The sequence below is a fragment of the Cervus canadensis genome, chromosome 22, assembly GCF_019320065.1.
Source record: "Cervus canadensis isolate Bull #8, Minnesota chromosome 22, ASM1932006v1, whole genome shotgun sequence".
In the NCBI taxonomy this organism is placed as follows: Eukaryota; Metazoa; Chordata; class Mammalia; order Artiodactyla; family Cervidae; genus Cervus; species Cervus canadensis.
Window position 1 is genome coordinate 13,314,932 of NC_057407.1, and position 21,327 is coordinate 13,336,258.

The following is a 21,327-nucleotide window of genomic DNA, read 5'->3' on the forward strand; positions in this document are numbered from 1 at the left end:
AGAAATTAAGGAAATAATACCATTCACCATTGCAACAAAAAGAATAAAATACTTAGGAGTATATCTACCTAAAGAAACAAAGACCTATACATAGAAAACTATAAAACACTGATGAAAGAAATCAAAGAGGACACAAACAGATGGAGAAACATACCGTGTTCATGGATTGGAAGAATCAATATTGTTAAAATGGCTATTCTACCCAAAGCAATCTATAGATTCAATGCAATCCCTATCAAGCTACCAACGGTATTTTTCACAGAACTAGAACAAATAATTTCACAATTTGTATGGAAATACAAAAAACCTCGAATAGCCAAAGTAATCTTGAGAAAGAAGAATGGAACTGGAGGAATCAACCTGCCTGACTTCAGACTCTACTACAAAGCCACAGTCATCAAGACAGTATGGTACTGGCACAAAGACAGAAATATAGAACAAAGGAACAGAATAGAAAGCCCAGAGATAAATCCATGAAACCTATGACACCTTATCTTTGACAAAGGAGGCAAGGATATACAATGGAAAAAAGACAACCTCTTTAACAAGTGGTGCTGGGAAAACTGGTCAACCACTTGTAAAAGAATGAAACTAGAACACTTTCTAACACCATACACAAAAATAAACTCAAAATGGATTAAAGATCTAAATGTCAGACCAGAAACTATAAAACTCCTAGAGGAGAACATAGGCAAAACACTCTCCAACATAAATCACAGCAAGATCCTCTATGACCCACCTCCCAGAAATATTGGAAATTTTATTGCTTTTATTGGAAATAAAAGCAAAAATAAACAAATGGGACCTAATGAAACTTAAAAGCTTTTGCACAACAAAAGAAACTATAAGTAAGGTGAAAAGACAGCCTTCAGAATGGGAGAAAACAACAGCAAACGAAGCAACAGACAAAGGATTAATCTCAAAAATATACAAGCAACTCCTGCAGCTCAATTCCAGAAAAATAAATGACCCAATCAAAAAATGGGCCAAAGAACTAAACAGACATTTCTCCAAAGAAGACATACAGATGGCTAACAAACACATGAAAAGATGCTCAACATCACTCATTATTAGAGAAATGCAAATCAAAACCACAATGAGGTACCATTACACGCCAGTCAGGATGGCTGCTATCCAAAAGTCTACAAGCAATAAATGCTGGAGAGGGTGTGGAGAAAAGGGAACCCTCTTACACTGTTGGTGGGAATGCAAACTAGTACAGCCACTATGGAGAACAGTGTGGAGATTTCTTAAAAAACTGGAAATAGAACTGCCATATGACCCAGCAATCCCACTTCTGGGCATACACACTGAGGAAACCAGATCTGAAAGAGACACGTGCACCCCAATGTTCATCGCAGCACTGTTTATAATAGCCAGGACATGGAAGCAACCTAGATGCCCATCAGCAGATGAATGGATAAGGAAGCTGTGGTACATATACACCATGGAATATTACTCAGCCGTTAAAAAGAATTCATTTGAATCAGTCCTAATGAGATGGATGAAACTGGAGCCCATTATACAGAGTGAAGTAAGCCAGAAAGATAAAGAACATTACAGCATACTAACACATATATATGGAATTTATAAAGATGGTAATGATAACCCTATATGCAAAACAGAAAAAGAGACACAGAAATACAGAACAGACTTTTGAACTCTGTGGGAGAAGGTGAGGGTGGGATATTTCAAAAGAACAGCATGTATACTATCTATGGTGAAACAGATCACCAGCCCAGGTGGGATGCATGAGACAAGTGCTCGGGCCTGGTACACACTGGGAAGACCCAGAGGAAATCGGGTGGAGAGGGAGGTGGGAGGGGGGATCGGGATGGGGAATAAGTGTAAATCTATGGCTGATTCATATCAATGTATGACAAAACCCACTGAAATGTTGTGAAGTAATTAGCCTCCAACTAATAAAAAAATTAAAAAAAAAATTATAGTGTAAGTGTTTAAAAGAGAGAAGACAACAAAACAAACATCCCTTTATAAGGAAAGAATTGATGTGCTTGTATCCAATGGTTGATGCATATCAAAGGGAGTTGCGGCAGGTCCTCCACTTACTGATACAAGTTGCATTTGAAAATAAATAGGGTTTTCTTTTTTTTTTTTTAATTTTTAAAAGGAATTCTAATCTTTTTTTTTCAGTTTTATTTATTTTTTTACTTTACAATATTGTATTGGTTTTGCCATACATTGACATGAATCCGCCATGGGTGTACATGTGTTCCCCTTCCTGAACCCCCCTCCCACCTCCCTTCCCATCCGATCCCTCTCGGTCATCCCAGTGCACCAGCCCTGAGCACCTTGTATCATGCATCGAACCTGGACTGATGATTCGTTTCATATATGATAATTTAGATGTTTCAATGCCATTCTCCCATATCATCCCACCCTCGCCCTCTCCCACAGAGTCCAAAAGACTGTTCTATACATCTGTATCTCTTTTGCAAAAAAGAAAAAAGAAATAGGATTTTCAGTTTAGGAATTTTGACTAACTCAACCTGCCTTCCTCCCAAATTACTTAGGTTTTGATCTAATTGAAAAATATGTTTTCTTAAAATTTCTTGAAGGTCTAAGCCTTATATGCCTTCTTTCTTTCTTTGTTTGATCCGGAAAAGGTGTGCGACAGGGGAGGCCTGGCAGGAAATCATGCTAGCCTGCCTCCCGGGGAAGCAGTGCGACCCCGACTCGGATTACAACCCTGGGGAGGAGTACACATGTGGGAGCAACTTCGCCATCGTTTATTTCATCAGTTTTTACATGCTCTGTGCATTTCTGGTAAGTGATCAGAACTGCCTCACACACCCCTGCACTCCTCTCATAGACAGATATTCATGTAGCATTTGGGATTCGGACCAATGATATTGCCCCATCAAAGAGCTGTGGGGTATCTTATGCTGATGAGCACTCAGACTCTACTGGGCAGTTGAGGTTTCTGCTGAGTGAGACGTGTGTTAGTATAAGCACCTTTGCTGTAGTAGGGGTTTTGGTGCTCGCTAACAGGCTTCACCACTCCGGCTTCTTAGGGCTGCTGGTTCTTTTATAAAATTCTCAAAGCCACTGCACATAGCAGTGACTTAAGACAGCAAGTTATTTGGTGCAAATTATAAAACTCCAGTGTGTTTCAAAAGATCAGACTATACCTACTCCCCTCCCCACTTCAGCTCACCTCCCGGGACTATACCCAAGCCATTTGGGAAAGCTGGAAGCCTGCTTTTTTCTTAATTGTTCTTTAGAATGAAAGTTTTTCAACCTCTCTGGGAGAAATGGGTCCAAATGTCTTGTGACCCTTATAATCAGGAACCACTCACTAGGATTGAACCCAGCTAATCTCACTGCACCTGAAACTTCCCCCCAACTGGCTTTTACAGATCATCAACCTCTTCGTGGCTGTCATCATGGACAATTTTGATTATCTCACCCGGGACTGGTCTATTTTGGGGCCTCACCATTTAGACGAATTCAAACGGATCTGGTCTGAATATGACCCTGAGGCAAAGTAAGTGGAAAAGAATTCCGTCTGGCTCGCATGAGCTGTTTCTGGGTGTTGGCTGTGTTCCTTGGGGAAGGTGGGATGGCCTGCAAGCCCGGATGAGTGGTGCTGCCCTGCCCTCATGCTGTGCTTTGCCTCCAGGGGAAGGATCAAGCATCTGGACGTGGTCACTCTGCTCCGCCGCATCCAGCCTCCCCTGGGCTTCGGGAAGCTGTGTCCACACCGGGTAGCCTGCAAGGTGAGAGTCTTGTTGGCGCACCTGAAGGCCCCTTGTAGGAACTCCCCACTTTAGTCAGCACTGATTAACTTATGTTCTACGGAGCCTGCCGTCAGGCGCTGGGGGGTGCTGAGATGAGTGTTATGTGGTTGCCGTCCTTGAGGAGCTCTTAAATGTATAACTCTCAAGTCACCCTTTTAGCCAATGGTAAGATTAGGAAGGGAATTATGTAATTTGTCACTGGTTGGGAGAAGGGAGGGAATGATGACACTTGGATCAGGTCCAGCAGGAGAGAAGTAGGAGTTTGTCAGAGCGGAAAGAGCATCACAGAAGGGGAGCCTAGAGAGCCCAGACAGGGAGGCAGGAGAACAGGAAGTGGCTGGTGTGGCTGGTGTGGCTGGGACACAAGAGAAGGTGGCAGAAGGCCTGAGGCCCAAGCTGAGCGTAGCTGCGCGAAGCCTTCTGTGTCATGCTGAATCTCACGGAAGGAACATGAGTTGACGTCCGTTCTAGAAAGTTGACTCTAGGCAACAGAGGGGTGAACTGGGGACAGGAGAACACCCAGGAGAGCTGTTGCATTATCTCACTGTGACACACATCAAGAGCCAGAGGGAGGGCAGGGGAACAGGCATGGAGGGGAGGGCTTGGCTTAGGGGTCTGCTTAGGGAGTAGGATGGAGAGGACTTGGTGACCTGGACACCTCCTAGCTTGTATGATGGTGTACATGGTGACCCTTTGCCACCAGAGCCCCCTTCCCAGTGAGTGGGCATCGAGCAGTGGCCTCTCAGGGGTGGACTCAAGTCTCTTGCTAAAACCACACTCTTTGTCAGATGGGACTTGAACCCATCTGCACCTCAGATTGAGACTTGAACCCACAATCCCTGCCTTAGGAGGGGACTCGAACCCACTGTCTCTTAGTTTAAACCACTCACCTGGGCTCACTGAAACTCAGGTTTTTTTGTCTCGATGTAGAAAGAATTCAGTGTGAGGCAGAGTGGTTGGCAAAGAGTGAGTTTATTAGCATAGGATGCTTGTGAGAGAGGGGGCAGGCAAGGGAGCACAGCCCCGAGAGCAGAGAGGTTTACATTTTTATAATCAAAGGAAAAGTAGAGGAGAGAAGATCCCCTTTTTCCTCATTTTTAGGTAGATATCAAGGCTTATACCCTTAGTTCCTCTTTTAACCTTTTATGGTGTAACCAGGACCATCATCAGTTCAGTTCAGCTTAGTTCAGTCGCTCAGTCGTGTCCGACTCTTTGCGACCCCTTGAATTGCAGCACGCCAGGCCTCCCTGTCCATCACCAGCTCCCGAAGTTTACTCAAACTCACACCCGTCGAGTCGGTGATGCCATCCAGCCATCTCATCCTCTGTCATCCCCTTCTCCTCCTGCCCCCAATCCCTCCCAGCAGCAGGGTCTTTTCCAATGAGTCAACTCTTTGCGTGAGGTGGCCAAAGTACTGGAGTTTCAGCTTCAGTATCAGTCCTTCCAATGAATACCCAGGACTGATCTCCTTTAGGATGGACTGGTTGGATGTCCTTGCAGTCCAAGGGACTCTCAAGAGTCTTCTCCAACACCACAGTTCAAAAGCATCAGTTCTTCGGGGCTCAGCCTTCTTCACAGTCCGACTCTCACATCCATACATGACCACTGGAAAAACCATAGCCTTGACCAGACTGCCCTTTGTTGGCAAAGTAATGTCTCTGCTTTTTAATATGCTGTCTAGGTTGGTCATAACTTTCCTTCCAAGGAGTAAGCATCTTTTAATTTCATGACCGCAGTCACCATCTGCAGTGATTTTGGATCCCCCAAAAATGAAGTCTGACACTGTTTCCACTGTCTCCCCATCTATTTCCCATGAGGTGATGGGACCAGATGCCATGATCTTAGTTTTCTGAATGTTAAGCCAACTTTTTCACTCTCTTCTTTCACTTTCATCAAGAGGCTTTTTAGTTCCTCTTCACTCTGCCATAAGGGTGGTGTCATCTGCATATCTGAGGTTATTGATCTTTCTCCCAGCAATCTTGATTCCAACTTGTGCTTCTTCCAGCCCAGCGTTTCTCATGATGTACTCTGCATATAAGTTAAATAAACAGGGTCACAATATACAGCCCTGACGTACTCCTTTTCGTATTTGGAACCAGTCTGTTGTTCCATGCCCAGTTCTAACTATTGCTTCCTGACCTGCATACAGGTTTCTCAAGAGGCAGGTCAGGTGGTCTGGTATTCCCATCTCTTTCAGAATTTTCCAGTTTATTGTGATCCACACAGTCGAAGGCTTTGGCATAGTCAATAAAGCAGAAATAGATGTTTTTCTGGAACTCTCTTGCTTTTTCGATGATCCAGCAGATATTGGCAATTTGATCTCTGGACCATCATGGCAGTGTTTAAATCATTAACACTTATTAACAAACGGGCGGTAATATACACTAAAACAAGATAATTGATCTCAGGTTTTGGTATAATATCCCCTTTCACCTAGTTTGTTTCCCCTTTCATCTATATTCCTGTCATGGCTACATGCAGAAGTGGTACTCTTCAACTCCTTGACTTGGTGTACTAAGACTCAGATCCAATACCTACTGTCTGGTACTTTACATATGTACATTGTTGCTTGGTTACTGGATTCTCTTCTTGAGTGGCTGTCGGCTTAAAACAGTCTCCCAAGCTCGCTTAGAATTCCCTTTCTGTCTTTAATGCCCTAGTGGGATTTTTAAGCTAAGTATTTAATTATCCCACTCCATTCCTATTGCCACCTCACCCCATTCCTGACGTTTTCACATCAGACCATGCTCTCTGCGAGCTCTCCTCAAGATCTGTTTTTTTTTTCAGTAGAGTTCGTGTCAAACCACCTGGAGTCAGATGTAGAAACAGAAGATGACCCCCCTCTTTTTAGAGGAGAAATGTGGGGGTTTGTCTGTTGAAACTCTGCTGTGTAGAAATCCAGCCAGACTGTGAAACACCTGGTCCCCTCTTCCCACAGATCTGATGGGATTCAGGGTCAGGGGTTCACCTTACCCTCACAGGGGTGCTAGGCTATCTCTAGACAGAACCGCAGTAAAGAGTGGAGTCTACAGTGTATTTCAGGCTTTCAGAGAAATCTGAGCCAAACTCATCATGCCCTGCCCTGGAAGTCCAGAAAGCTCCATTGGGAAGTCCTTGGGCTTCTTGCCCAAGTCTTTGCTTCTCCTCATCCTGGACTCTCGATGTTGGCACAGAGAATAAGCCATGGATGTTGACTTTTTCCCATAGATTTCACAGTACCAGGCTCTTTTCTGCTTTCCAAGAACAAGATGAGTTCTAGCTCATGGCTATTGTTTTATGTTTGCATTTGCAGACCCTTTTATGTAAAGGATCTAAGTAAGGACCTGTGTAAGTAAAAATGGACTCCTTTGTACTCTTAGGACAAAGCAGTTTGCTGATTCAGAAATTTACCAGGAGATGCAAGTAAATATGCAGGCTGTCCAAGTAAAGGCATGCGTTGGAGAAGGAAATGGCAACCCACTCCAGTGTTCTTGCCTGGAGAATCCCAGGGACGGAGGAGCCTGATGGGCTGTTGTCTGTGGGGTCACACAGAGTCAGACACGACTGAAGCGACTTAGCAGCAGCAGCAGTCCAAGTAAATGTGCAGGCTGTCCTAGGACTAGGAATTCAGGTAGGGTGAATCCTGTGTACACAAGGTGGTAGTCCATTGATAGGGAGGAGGAAGAGGTTTTAACACCTTTCTTTTGGGACACATTGTCAGCGGAAAGTAAGAAATGTGACACTACTAGTAATTCTAAGCACTGCTTTTTTAGCGCTTACACCTGCCAGGCACCCAGCTGAGGTGTCTGTGCCCTTAGTGTCTATGGTATCCTTTAACCCTTGCACAGCACTTGGCTATGGGTGTGTCATCTGCATCAGCTGGGGCCAGAGAGGGTGTTTTCTCTCATTCTCGTCCTCTCCGGCTCTCAGGGCTGGTGTTACAGGGGCAAAGTGAGAGAAGACAGGAGCAGGACATTGGGGATCCAGCTCTGCAAGGCCAAACCCTCAGAGGAACCACATGAACTTGTACAGAACACTCCACAGTGGTCTCTCCAGGGCAGGGTCCTTGAAGGACGCTCCCCAAGTTAGGAAAAGTAATGGACTTCATTGGTTGAGGACCCTTGTCTCAGACTCTGTGCCTGGCTCAACATGCCTGGTATATCATTTTACCCCCAAACAGCCTTAAAGATGTGTCCAGAGTGGAGGCTTGACCCCAAACACAGGGGAGCCAGCTGATGAGAAGGGGGAGAGGAATGCATAAACAGTAGGGGACTAAACAGTTTTTAAAAGACAAAATGTATCTTCTCAGTGCCAGCATTTGTGCTTTGTCAGCTCAGAGCCCCTCAAATGGTAGGTGCCTCTCGATGGCCATTAAGTTGAATCAAGGAACCATTAGGAAGGTGATGGAGAGAATAAACAGAAAATAAATGGAATGGACTGCAGCTGTCATCAGTTGTTTGCATTCTATCAAGAGACTTTTCTTTCTGTTTGCAGAGACTGGTTGCTATGAACATGCCACTCAACAGTGATGGGACAGTCATGTTTAATGCAACTCTGTTTGCTCTGGTTCGAACGGCTCTTAAAATCAAGACTGAAGGTGAGCCCTCCCTGGAAGCAGGACAGGTGGGAGAAGAGGAAGGGGAAGCCATATCCCACCTTGATTCTCACGTGGACCTCCTCTTGTCAGACGGCCCCCCAGAGGGGCGGGGTGGTGCATGTAACCAGGACGTCTGTGCTGGGCCCACTGGCCAGGCCAGCCTCCTCCACCCTTCTCTCCTCCCTTCATGCGTCACTTTGTCCCAGAAAGCTGAGAGGTGGCTCGTGACACTGGCACCTCTGGTGAGAACAGAGAGGCTTTGCAGGGGAGAAGAAACAAGGCTTATTCGCCTCTCTTGCATTTTGAATCCAGGGAACCTGGAACAAGCTAATGAAGAACTCCGAGCTGTGATCAAGAAAATTTGGAAGAAAACCAGCATGAAACTCCTTGACCAAGTTGTCCCTCCAGCCGGTGGTCAGTGCAGTTTCTTTCCTAAGTAGCTCTTGGCCAACATGTTGGTTTCAGTGCTAGTCTCCTGGAATCCCAGCGTGTCTGCAGAAGGCTTTTGAGGTACCAGCCAGAACATTGAGGCCAGAAGCTAAAGAAGGCCCTTATGGCCAACAGTGTAATGATTTGGGGTAACATGAAGACCATTGCAGACAAAGGAGAGGCTTCAGTGAGAAGGAAACTGAGACACCCAGATGGCTGAAGCAGGGGTTCTCTTGTGGGTGGAGGAAGTCATGTTAGGAGAACAAGCTTGCGGCCTCAAAACCAAAAGCCTGTATTTTTTTTGAGGAGGGGGGTGGTGTTTTGCCCAAAATGAAGTACTTAAAACTAGTTTCCATATATCCTTCAACATGTTGTTGAAAACTTCTCACACACACAAAAAAGCTTTTGAAAAATGGTGTTTGTGAAATGTTCTAAGACTAGATCTATTACCCAAAAGTCCCTTTAATTAGAATTTAGAGTAGAGATGGAACTAACAGGCATGCTTATTTCTTTTTGTTGTTTATCATAAAATAACTGACTAAACTTTTCTCAGACTTATATATATATCACACATATATATATAATCCAGATACTGTTTTTCCATTTCTGTTTAAGTACACGTTGACTTAAAAGTGGAGGTGGTTGTGTTTTGACCTTCATTTTCGAGTTTTAAAGGTGCAGGATCCGTCTGCTCGGTGCCAACACACCCGGCCTCTACCCCCTCAGACCCGGGTGTGTTAGAAATGTTTGGTGTGTTTTGTAACAAACTGAACAGCGCGTCATTCCCAATGGGGCTGGCTCAGGTCTGGAAGCTGAGTCTGGAACCCCAGGGCAGGACAGTGGCCTCTCCTTTTGAGAAAGTGACAACCTCTGGATTCTGGGGGATAGTGCAGCTTGCTGGCCAGCTCTGCTCCCCACATGAAGCCAGAAGCACTGTGAACTCTTGTCGCTGGAGGGAGCCACCCAGAATTGGCAGGGCCAACAGCTCAGAGCTAGGAAAGAGGACACACCAAGAAATGATTAAGGGAAAGCGTGCAAAACAAAACACCAACAGAACCAAACAAAAACTCCCACCCAGAGAGAGTGCCTGGCCCCCCACAGGAGAACTGATCCTGCACGTTTAAAACAGCTCTTTGGTTTCCATTCTTTTCTTTTTAGCTGCACACCCAGGTGTTCGCATGGCTGAGACGAATTTGCTTTTCTTAAATCGTTGTAACAATGTGCTTGAGCTTTTTCTGCAGCCTCCATTCCTTTCGAGTCTCAGTCTTTCAGAATATTCTGAAGCAATTCTGTTTTAGGGTGGTGGCATGGAATCGGAGTTATCTCTTGCCAACTGTATTCCCCTACATATTTCTCACGATGCAGATGCATGCTTCAGAATAGTGGGCCATACCTGTCTCAGGGGAACCTTCCTCGCAGGCTCCCCCCTCCTCTCGCCTCTCTTGATACACCACCCTCCCTACAGCCCAGTCTCTCACATCAGTGCCATCCTGGCAAGGCTTACCTGGGGAGAGTCATTCACATTACTGTGAAATGTCATTTGTTTCTATTTCACCAAGAAAAACAAAAGGATCCGGAATTTGCCTCTCTTCCTTTGATCAGCTTGTAGCCCTACTAGGCTTTTCATGAAGGCTACATAGTCTTCCTCTTTCCTGGCCCAATAGTGGGCCCTGCTTTTCTCTCTGCATTCTTAATGTGGATTGGGGGTTAGGGTGGCAAGGGTTAATCTCTTCCAAAATGGCAGTCAGAGCCCCGGAAAACCTGGAAAGGAAACAGCACCTTAGTAGGGATGGGATGCTCAAGAAGTTCTATGGCCCAGGTGGTGGATGTGCCAAGCATAGAGCTTATCCAGGCTGATCTCAAGTAACGGCTCTTGTCACTGAATTTCCAATGGTGGAGACTTCAGGCTTTAGGGCACAGGCTCTGGTTGAGTTGCTGGGCAGGATTTGTAGTATCTCTGTTCACCGTTTGCCTCTTTGTCTTTCCTCTTTTACCTTCCAGTGGATGAGCTTTTCCTACCCCGTGGAGCACTTAGAAAAGGGGAATATATTTATGACCCTCTGGGCCAGTGCATGGGTACTCCCATGGTGGAGGGGCTCGGTGTCCACCCTCGGTAATCTGGCCAGAGGGCAGCAGGCTGAGCCAGGCCAACCCTGCACCTGGGACTGGTCTTTGTGGGGCGCTCGGGCGGCCCTTACAGCCCTGGTGAGAGAGCAGAGTCGGCACCCATCTTAAAAGGCCTCACCAGCACAGGGGTGATGTGAGGCGCCCCCAGCTCATCGTGAGCTTGATGAGGTGATGCTCAGGAGTGAGCCTGGGAGCCAGGCCAGAATGCCGGGCTCCAGTGCTGCCTCTGGCTCTGGGGCAGCCTGTCCGCGCTCAGCATGCTGAGCTGTCTCATGTCCCATCTGGATCTTGCTCGCGTTCTCAGCTCCGCTGTGGTCTCCTGCCGAGTCATGGCTTTTCCCCTGTCCTCCCAGGGGCTCCTCTCTGTCTTCGGACCTTCGCACCTGGACCTGAATCTTTGGCTCCTTTCCCCTGAGGAGCGTTCAGAGCTCTCTGAGTCCCGAGCCCAGACGGCCTCCCTGCACTCACTCCTCTTCCTTCCCTCTCTGTCCTGCTGGAGCTTTGACTTTTGCTGTTCTTGAGACTCTTCCTGGGCCAGGTCTCAGTAGGTCAGCATCTCAGTGCAGAAGGTCAGGTGGCCCTTGGAGGCCCTGCCTGCAGAGCCCTAGGTGGGCACCTCTGCCCTGTAGCTGCCCCTTGGGCAGGAACATGATCCACCCTCTTCATTGAGTACACTCCCCCACCCCACCCCACTGCCCACCCAGGTTCTGGGCCAGGGAGAGCCAGGACTCTCCCATAGGAGACCCCTTGGGCCCTCTAGGCTAGCACCATCCAGGCTGAAGGGGGAGAACAGTTAGGCCAGCTTTTGTTGGAAGCACCCCAGCGAGGGATGAGATGGCCCCCCCTGTGAGTATGGCCGGTGTTTCTGTGGGAGCCCACAGGGGAGACTGGGGACCCTGCCTTGCAGAGGCTGGCTGACCCTGGGATTGTCGGGCCACAGTCGGTCCACCTCCTGCATGTGGCCTGGTGGAGAGGTGGACTTTGCTGGAGAGAGGCAGCCCCACAGGACCAGGTGGCCCTTGTGGTGGAGCTGGGCCATCCCTCAGGGAGGCAGTGGAGTGGCGAATGAGAACCCAGGTCTGGGGGGCCCACCTCCCAGCTCACCTGGCCTGGAGCAAGTCATGGAACCTCTGTCCACTCGCCTCTCACCTCCCTGCCTCTGCGCAGGGCATTGTTAGACCATTTGGACCAGCCCTAGACCGATGAGGGCCCTGGTTTCATTGCTTCCCAAAGGCCGAGGTTCACTGGGGCGGCCCCCGTGCTGCTCTAGGACTTGCCTGGCTTGGGTTTAGAAGGAATGTGACACGCTTCTCCAGGCCGACCACCCCCAGGCATCCTCTCACACAGTAACACTGAGCAGCTTCTGACAAGGAAGGTTGGTGCGGGCAGCCCAGAGTGGCCCAGCAGTGTCCAGTCATGGACACCCGCTCCCACCCGGGCAGGAAATGCACCCCACTCGGGTGCACCCCACCTGAGGGTTCCAGTATCCTGCACCCTGTCATGGTCCCCATCCTGTTTCAATAGATGCCACTGTTGGTGAGTTGTTAGATAACAGTGATTCTGATGGCAATGGCCCATTGTCACCTGCCCCCTGGCACTTAGACCACCCAGAGCGCTCTACAGGCCTCTTGTCCTGGAATCCTCACAGCTCCTCCTGAGAGACTTAGGCTCACTTGTGGGTGAGAACCCAAGCCCAGAGAGGCCAGATCGTCTACCCTAGATGGCACATGAGTTGCGAGGGCAGCCTAGTCACAGGTTGAGCAGTGCTAAAGCCTGAGGGTGGCAGCCATTCTCCTCCAGCCTCTGCAAGCCATGGGCACTGGCCACCAGCCTCGTGGGCACCCTGAGCAGGTTGTGGGGGTGAGCACCTTGGGAGAGCAGGCCTCGTGGAGACCCCGGGCACACTGGCACTGCCAGGGTGGTTTCCTGGGAGACAGCAAGAGCCACTATTCTGCCTCATGCATCACCTTTAATCAGGCTCAGCGGAGTCCCAGCTCCCCGGCCACGCACGGTGGGGCTGTTTCTGAACAGAGATAAGGCAGCCAGCTCTGAGGTCAGCTGGAGCTGTCGCTCGCAGTATCGAAAACAAGCAGTTCTGAATTACAAACCAACACATGGCATGTGGAGGCTATTGGCAGAGAATTAAGGGGGCACTTGGAAATCTGGGTCTGCAGTCACTTTTTGGAATCGGCCTCTCCTTCCGAGCTTGTCTGTCACCTTTCTGAGTTCTCTATCTTTCTCTCCAGGCATTGGGGTTTGGATGGTTAATTGTCCTTGGTGTTCACGGTAATTACACATGCAAATCCCTATGCACAGGGTGAAAATATGACCCATGAAGCCTTTTTTTGTTCTGTAATTTTTCTTTTGAGTCAATAACCGAGACGGCACTTCATGGTGTTACTAATACGCTGCTCTATGAAACTCATGACAAGTCCATTATTTTCTGCAATTTTGAGTATCAGTTCATGTAACTGACTCTAATTTTGAGGCTTAACTGCTTTGCACAATCTTGCTTCTCGCTAGATTTAGTTTCCCGTGTCCTAAGCTGAGAGCTCAGTGCCCCCGCCCCCTCCCTGCCCAAAGCGAGTGTTGAGGCTCTTGGTGCAAACGTGCTGATTCGGGAGAGCTCTGTCTGGTCTCTCCGTTTAGATGATGAGGTAACCGTGGGGAAGTTCTATGCCACTTTCCTGATACAGGACTACTTTAGGAAATTCAAGAAACGGAAAGAACAAGGACTGGTGGGAAAATACCCCGCGAAGAACAGCACAATTGCCCTACAGGTGAATTGTTGTTTTTGTCTTTTTCTCTTTTTCACTAACAATTTTACAAGCTTTATTGAAACACTAGAGAGCTGACTATTCATGGTTGAGCAGTTACCACCAGGATTTTGTTTAAACTGAGATACTGCACACTCCCCCAAAGGTGGACTAGCCATTTCTGGGCCACCAGGTAAGTGCCTCTCCCTCCCCACACCCTCTGTGCCCCCTCATCCATGCCCACCGCAGCCCGGCCGGTGCGGTGGGACCCCCAGGACAGCGGCCAAGGCACACCCCTCGCGGGAGGGGAGCCAGAGCTGCCCCGCACCCTGTCTCCCCTGGGTTTCTCCAGCAGCAGCGCCCTCCGAGGAGGCACCCACCTTCCCCGGCCCTGGGCTCGGGCCCTGGCGGCCCACGAAACAGCTTTCCATCCAAACGCAAGTGCTTTGTTTTGTTTCTGTTTATTTCTTACCCCACTGCTTGTTGGTTTTTGGTCCATTTCAGTAACATCCATCACCTCCTAGTGCGTGTGTGTGTGTAAGCGTGTGTGTGTGTGTAAGCGTGTCTGTGTGCGTGCAGTGTGTCTGTGTCTACGTGTTGTCTCCTGGTGGCCGTGAGCCTTGCTGTGCCAATGCTGTTCTCTCGTGAGCCAGCCAGCCTCTGGTCCCTACAACTGCCCAGACTCCTGGAGTGGGGACTGTGGCTTCAGGAACCTCTGGTTCTCACTAGAGTCCATGCATTCAAGGGTGTGGAACCCTTGATAAGCCCAGAGCCCTGGTGGGAGGCAGGTGTGTAGGGAAATGGTGTCCTGGTGGAGACCGGCGGAAAGTGGGCTAGGAAGGGCAGTCTGTGGTTGCAGTGATGGAGAAAGCAGGTGGAGAAGGAGTGAGGAAAAGATGCTGAGACTCCAAAAAGGGAACTGCAGAGGTTGGCAAGCTGTCAGAAACAACTGTGCAAATGAATCACACACCCTGTCATCTCTGCTATCCCCATACAGAATTGATACAGGTTGATACAGAATTTTTTCCTTTTATGTCCCTCTTACCATCATGTGTCTTCAATTGGGTCTTGTTGGTATGGGTAAGGTTCAGTGTGAAATAGTCTTTTGCTTTTTTTCCGGGGGAAAATGCCCAGCATTGTTTTGTGTTCTCAGTGATGGTAATTACCAAAGTGAAGGCTTGTCTGTGATCTTGCTGAGAGAGAATGAATGTGAATGATGATGAATGAGGGGAGGAGTGTGAGGTATGTGCAAACGGCAGGTTAGGAGATGACCTTGTGTGACAGTGACCTGTGGATTCATGATATGACCTGGGCTTTGCCCAGACAGCTATAGGACAGGGGGGAAAGATGGACGCTAAATCTGACCAAAGAGATTCTGGTCATTCTTCCTCTGATCCAACATCTCCTAAAGGAAGCTTAGTGAATCTGAGGCTCAAATAGCTGATTGCTGTCCCAGATTGTGGAATTTCAATAATACTTTCACCTCTGACCTGTCCAGTTTGCAAAAATGACAACCCTTCTCCTGAGCCCAGCTTTCAAGTAGCCTTAGAGAAGCCAGTCAACTGAAAAGACGCATTTGCAAACATGAACAGGTCTGGTCCATGTATTCCAGAGGGTGGTGTGGCCAAGTTGGGTGCAAAGGCAGGGAGTGATGATCACATTTCTGCAAGCTCCTACTTAAAGCAGCCCAGATTCCAGAGTGTCATAGTGCCCATCCGCTTTCAGGAAACTACTTGCTGTTCTCAGATTCTAGTTGGTGGGTGTGGTGGGGCTTGTCTTTTCTGGAGGGGGAAACATACTCTTTCGTGCATGGCTGTGTCATCATATACAGTAAATAACCAAAGTAGTGCTGTGCTGAAGAGCTTTCCATTTTCCATGGAAGGCAGGTACAATGACCACTAGAACACAGGGTTATACCTTTACTGAGTCCCCAAGGCTTCCTAGTTAGAAGGCTTCAGTGCTCGCTCTGGAGGTTGGATATAGTGTTTGGATGTTTTAAGACCTGAATGACAACACATGGCTATATAATTAATAACCACATAGTGGGGTGGGTTTCACTGAGTCTTTAAGTCAAAGGTTCAAATGATGCTGAAGCTACACGTGTGCGTCATGGCTTAAAAGGCTGTTGTGTTGTGCCACAGTCATGCTTTTCTCCTGGACATTTTTCATTTTGTTGTTTGTAGAAAGTTTCATTTCCTTGGTGAAATTAAAATATTTCTGGTTAGGTACCAACATCAACACATTTCCACGTGGTTCCATTGGGAGTTGAGGCTGTGACTATACTTTATGTTGTGTACCCAGCCTAGTAAATGAAGTTGTCTTCACAATCTTGACAGATACTCCGGAAAATGCATTTGATTCTGCAGCAGGCATTGAAAACAGAAAAATTTTTGCCTCCGTGAAGGATAGTTCTCATTACCTTTTTGGTCCTGTGCTGTAGGAAGGGCTTTAAATGTGTTCTGTCACTCTGCATTTTAACTAGCAAGACAAAGCGCTTCCTTTCTGAATTGAGGAAATAATACGAGCAGATGTGACGTTAGGGCCACAGGATCAGGTGGCAGTGGGAGGAGAAATGGGTGAACCGTGTCGCTAGGACAAGAGCACAGACCCCCAGAGAAGCTCCTCAAGGTGGGCATGGCCTATGAAGAAGTGGAATGAGGTGGTCCTCCCTGTGTCGGGGTGCCGATAGACTGGCAGCTCAATTACTAACGACAAGAGGAGCATGAGCGTCAGGTGAGCGCCGGGGCCAGGACACAGGCCTGCGGTGCCGTGCAGGGTGCAGTCCGTCTGAGCAGGAGGGGAGCTGGTCCACGTTCTCTGCCCCCCACAGTGCCACGGCTTTGGCGGGCACGTGGATGTATCAACCCCGTGGGCTCTGTCTGGGCTCCCTCTGTTCAGACCAGCTGCAGGGCCCCTTCTCCATGAAGGGGGGGTGACTTGAGGAGCTCCTGGATCCACGTGTGGGTTGGAGCTCCGCACCCGGTGTCCTCTGGCCTCTGTGGTCTGAATGAGTGTGCAGTTTCCATCCGTCCATCCATCTTCATCAGTAAAGCCAGCCTTCTCTCCCGCCCCTCTCCAGAGGGGATCAGAGGGAAGCTGCGTCAGGCTTTTTCTTTCTCCTCCCTCATCCCCTACGTGCCATATTCACTTTAGTTTGACTCAGCCTTTGCTCTTCATCCATTGTTGCTGCATCCCAGTGACCTGCAGATTTCCACCTGGATCAAGCAACTAAATGAACACAAGTCCACAGCCATGAAAACTCTGTCCCCTCCCCAGCAAACAGTACTGCCCCAGCAGACTTTTCAGATGAGGACCGCAAGATCCAGACATGCATTAGCCCAGTATCTCACGGATCGGAAAAAAAAAAAAAAACAGGTCCCAGAGTGGGGAAAGTTTTGTTCATTTCTTTTTCTTTCAATGTCCAAGGATTTCCTTTATGCCAAAGACACTCCGGTGGAGTCTGAGGGGGAGACTGTTCCCCGCTCAGCCCAAACGGGAGCCTGCCCATCTTCATGACAGGAAGCCTTGAGAGGGCTAGATTTTTTTTTTTTTCTTACCTGTTTGGAAGTTAGGTTGAAGGCTTGTAAAGAATTAGACAGGTTTTATCATGTGAAAGCCTGAGCCCCAGCCGGCAGGTGGTGGCGTAGGTGGCCCAGTGGAAAGGTGGGTGGTGGATCAGAATCAAATGACTCCTTCACATGGCCTCCTTGGAGGGACTCAGGCAGAAACCCAGAGGGAAATCGGGATACTCCACAGACACTGAACCTGTCGAGTATCTCACGCCTGTCATCTAGTCACATTAGTCTCAAGATTAGCAAGATTTTTTGTCTTTTTTTAAAAGCATGATTCCATCTAAAGCCATAAAAAGGCTATTTTTTTTTTCTTTTTTAATCTAAGAGAAGAACAGATGCTAACAGACAAGATTTCACTGGCTGATTCATTTGTTTCAGATGCTTGAACGGATGCTTTAGAATTTTCTGCCTGAGCTACAGCACCAAGCTCGTTAGTCGGAAGGCGTTTGTGGCTAAGGCCTTGAAAGGGAAAAGTCTCAAGTGGGCTTATTTCTACTGAAACAGCATTTCGGGAGAAATGCAGGAAAAAGCAAACCCAAGGCCCCAGAGAGACCCCTTCCAAGCAAAGCACTCTTCCGGAAGGTGGAAGCGGGGCCGTGGCTCAACTGTGGGGCCGTGGCCTCCTGTCGTGGACACTGCTCACGTGGCTCCTTCTCATGGAAGGGAACGAGCAAGGCTTATCAGTTTTCCCTTGCGAGCAGAGACTCAGAGAAAGGGAAAGAGTGAGAGAGAGCGAAGGAGAGGGGCGGCCGCCCCAAGAGAAATGAAATGAACACAACTTCCTGATGCTGGCCAGTAAAAAAAAAAAAAAAAAGATTAATAAAAACGAGTAAGCAGACCTGCCTAAGGTGGGCAGCTGACTCCATTCCAAAGTCCTGCATCCCTAGTTTGCCCGAACTACCAAAGACTGGCAGGCCCCTTGGCGCTGGGCTGACAGTTCTTTTTATACATGCCGGTCCGTCCTGACCGTCCCGCTCAGCTCTCTGCAGTGCCGTGTGCACAATGCAGGGAGACGGGGGCAGGACAGGAAGCGCAGACACCCCCATTTACACTGACACACACCTGCATGCCCAGACCAACCCAGGGGACACCTCAGGTTCCATCTTAACGCGTCCGCGGGAAGCACCACCACACCCAAACCTCATCCGACATTGTCCGTCTCCAATTCAAAGCCAGTCCGGGGATGCCTCTTTGGAAGCAGTGTGGTCCAGTTTCAAGGACACTGGGAGTCAGGGGACCTGGGTTCTAGTCCCAGTGCCAGCGTTCACTTGCTGTGTGACCTTGGGCAAGACTCTTAACCTCTCTGTGCCTCAGTTTCCCCATCTGTAAAATGGGGGCAATAATGTCGACCTACCTCACAGGGCTGTTGTGAGGAATAGCTAAGTGATTGTAAAGCACTTTGAACGTATAATTGCTTATTATTAAGACTACAACAATAATAATATCATATGCCTGTTTACTACCAGAACTTTAAGAAACTCTTGTTTTTCTTTGATCTTTTTTTCGGTTCTGTACTGTAGTGATCGATCGAGAAAGAGAATTCTCCCCCTTTTTGAGATATCTAGGAAACATGTAAAGATGTAAACAGAAGTAACTCAGGTGGTTGTTTTCTCACATCTTACAAAGGGTATATTTTTGCCCAAGAAGTTGCTTTGAAAGGGGGCCCCACCTGAAATTCTCAGCCAACTCCAAGCAGTGGTTGAGTGGTCAGTGTACCTGACGCTGAGCGCAAGATACCCAGAGGCGTCAATTTGAGTTTTGGAGTCAGCATTCAACAGTTAACCTTAGTGTAAAACCCTGAGGTTCCCGAAGAGTCTAGAGAAGAGAAGCGTTGCACGCCACGGTCTGTGCAAATTGGAGGCCGCGCGTGTGTGTGTGCGCACGTGTGTGCAGGGCGTGGAGCCCCGGCGTGTGGGGAAGCCCGGCTCCTGGAGCCGTGTGACCGCTGGAAGAGCGGTGCTAGCAGAAGTCCCCGGGCCTGTCCTGAGTGTGACTCGGCCCCGCCCAGCCGTGAGGTCTGCTCCAGTGTTGCCTTCTGTGCTTTGACCTTTGTCCTGCCGGAGAAGCAGCCCTGGCCCCCGATTCTGCTCTGACATGCACAGACGGCCAGACATCTAGGAGCTCGAGGTGGGTTTTCCTCACAGCAGAGTCCATGGGACGGGAGAAGAGGCCTGCCTTTCTGACACGCAGTGTGGGTGGTGACGTGGGCATGGGGGTGACCCCTGTGATGATGCTGAGGTATATCTGGATGCTGACTGTGGTGGCCCTCAGCACCCTGAGTCTCCTCGACTCCTGCTGGCATCCCAGGCCCACTCCAGACCCCTCTGTGAGTCAGTCACCGAAGGGCTAATGCCTGCCTTAGTGGGGACCTCTGGGGCTTGCGGAGGTTTGGTCTGAAGGCCCACCTCCACTCTGGCTGGGTAGTGCCCGGGATGTACCAGTTATTAAGTATTTGGTGTATCGTAACTGACAAAGAAGCTGGTCAGCCCTGTGGGCACCTGAGAAGTGTATCCACCATCGCAAATGATCCCTGTGTCCCCCACCTACTCTGATGTCAAGTTTATTAAGCACTGAAGGGATGTACGTGCTCACCCCCCAATCCCAACTGTGTCACCCCATGTTAGAGGCCTCAGGTGACCACTGGTCTTCTAAATCTGAGTCTATACACCAAAGCCTCCACAGAAGAGCCTTAAGCGATTCACGAGGCTGGTGTCTCCACACGCATATCTCCATGGTTCTTCCACATAAGTAAAAACTGGAACACGGTAACTCTCTAGGTGGGACTTAGGGAAATGCAAGAATCTTGCCCCACTTGGGCCAGGCAGTGGCTGGTAGCTGAGGCCAGGTGGTTAAGGACGGTCAGGAATCGCAGGGGCCGCCTCCCGCCTCAACTCAAAACGAGTCAAGTTGAGTATGTGAGATGGACAGACTCTCTCAGCAAACTCGGTGCCCGACACCAGAATCCATGGTGCTAAACTCATAAATAAGCTCCTGGATAGAAGACACGATGCAGGCCAGAGTCCATCGTAGGACAGCAGGTATAGGACTGGACCTCAGGCTCTTCTTAAATAACTTACTCTATGATGTGACTAATTAAAAGTTCAGTGGATCCACAGGGTTATTGGGCACTCAGTTGTCTACTCTTGAAGGTAGGATATTTTTCCTCTCTGAGAAGAGTGATTCTTATTTTCACAAGTCTTTGAGATGATGGAATTACTGAAAATAAGGAAAATTACATTATGTAATCACAAAAGATGTGATATATTTTTTTTAAACAGGGGCATGTTATTGAATAACACTCAGCTCGTAGCCCTCGTTAGCCCAAACGTGTCACAATTCAGTCATCCACGGGTGGGAGCTTCCTAACACGCGTGACTGCTTGGGGTAATGGGAGGACAGGTCATTGTAAGGCACAGTGAAGGCCACCCGTGCCAAAGGCTCACTCAGAGAAACCATGAGGGGGCATTTCTTCCAAAAGTATGGAGAAAGGCCCTGAGGATTCACAGGAGTTCTGGATGGGGAAGAGCCCAGCACCCAAGGAAGAGATGGTGTTGCCTGTGGGCAGGTTAGCTGCAAGTTCTCAAACTTTTTGGTCTCAGGAAACTTTTATGCTCTTAAGAAGTACTGAGGACCCTTATCTATCAGTATTTACTACGTTAGGAATTTAAACAGATTTTTAAAACCCAGAATATGCAAGCACAAAGATGCTGGAGAGGTGAAATCCCCAGGGGTCAAGCAGCCTTTTGGAACACCCCAGTGTGCTTCTGGGAGAGGATGAGGGCATACAAGCATCCTTGTCTTATCATGCAAATCACAGTGACCTCCTGCAGAGGTCTCAGGGGCCCCTGGGTCCTTGGGCTGCACTTTTGAGAACTGCTGCTCTAGGGGACTGATCCCATATCCCCCTTAAAGGAGGAGGGTGCTGGAGCCTTTTTATCATCTCGCCCTCCCCCGAGCCGTTCCCTGCCTTCCAGGCCCATGCCCAGTCCCAGCCGCGTTCAGACTAAGAGTCATACCCCACATGCCAGGTCTTACTGCCTGTGCTGATCTGGAAGAATGGTGGCCCGAATTCGTGTGTGAGAGCGAAGTGATTGTAAGGATCTCAG

The 21,327-nt window shown here is 48.6% G+C and overlaps 1 protein-coding gene across 5 annotated transcripts in view; it reads left to right on the plus strand.

The window, feature by feature from the left end:
- The window catches only part of CACNA1D (calcium voltage-gated channel subunit alpha1 D), a 344,798-nt gene that overhangs the window by 307,895 nt on the left and 15,576 nt on the right, over window positions 1-21,327 (plus strand). For all 5 annotated transcript variants that reach the window (XM_043442699.1, XM_043442701.1, XM_043442700.1 and 2 more), the window contains 6 exons: window positions 2,628-2,787; window positions 3,381-3,508; window positions 3,644-3,740; window positions 8,235-8,337; window positions 8,650-8,751; window positions 13,543-13,673. In XM_043442699.1, coding sequence (XP_043298634.1) covers window positions 2,628-2,787; window positions 3,381-3,508; window positions 3,644-3,740; window positions 8,235-8,337; window positions 8,650-8,751; window positions 13,543-13,673 — 721 coding nt within the window. The remainder of the gene's footprint in view (window positions 1-2,627; window positions 2,788-3,380; window positions 3,509-3,643; window positions 3,741-8,234; window positions 8,338-8,649; window positions 8,752-13,542; window positions 13,674-21,327) is intronic.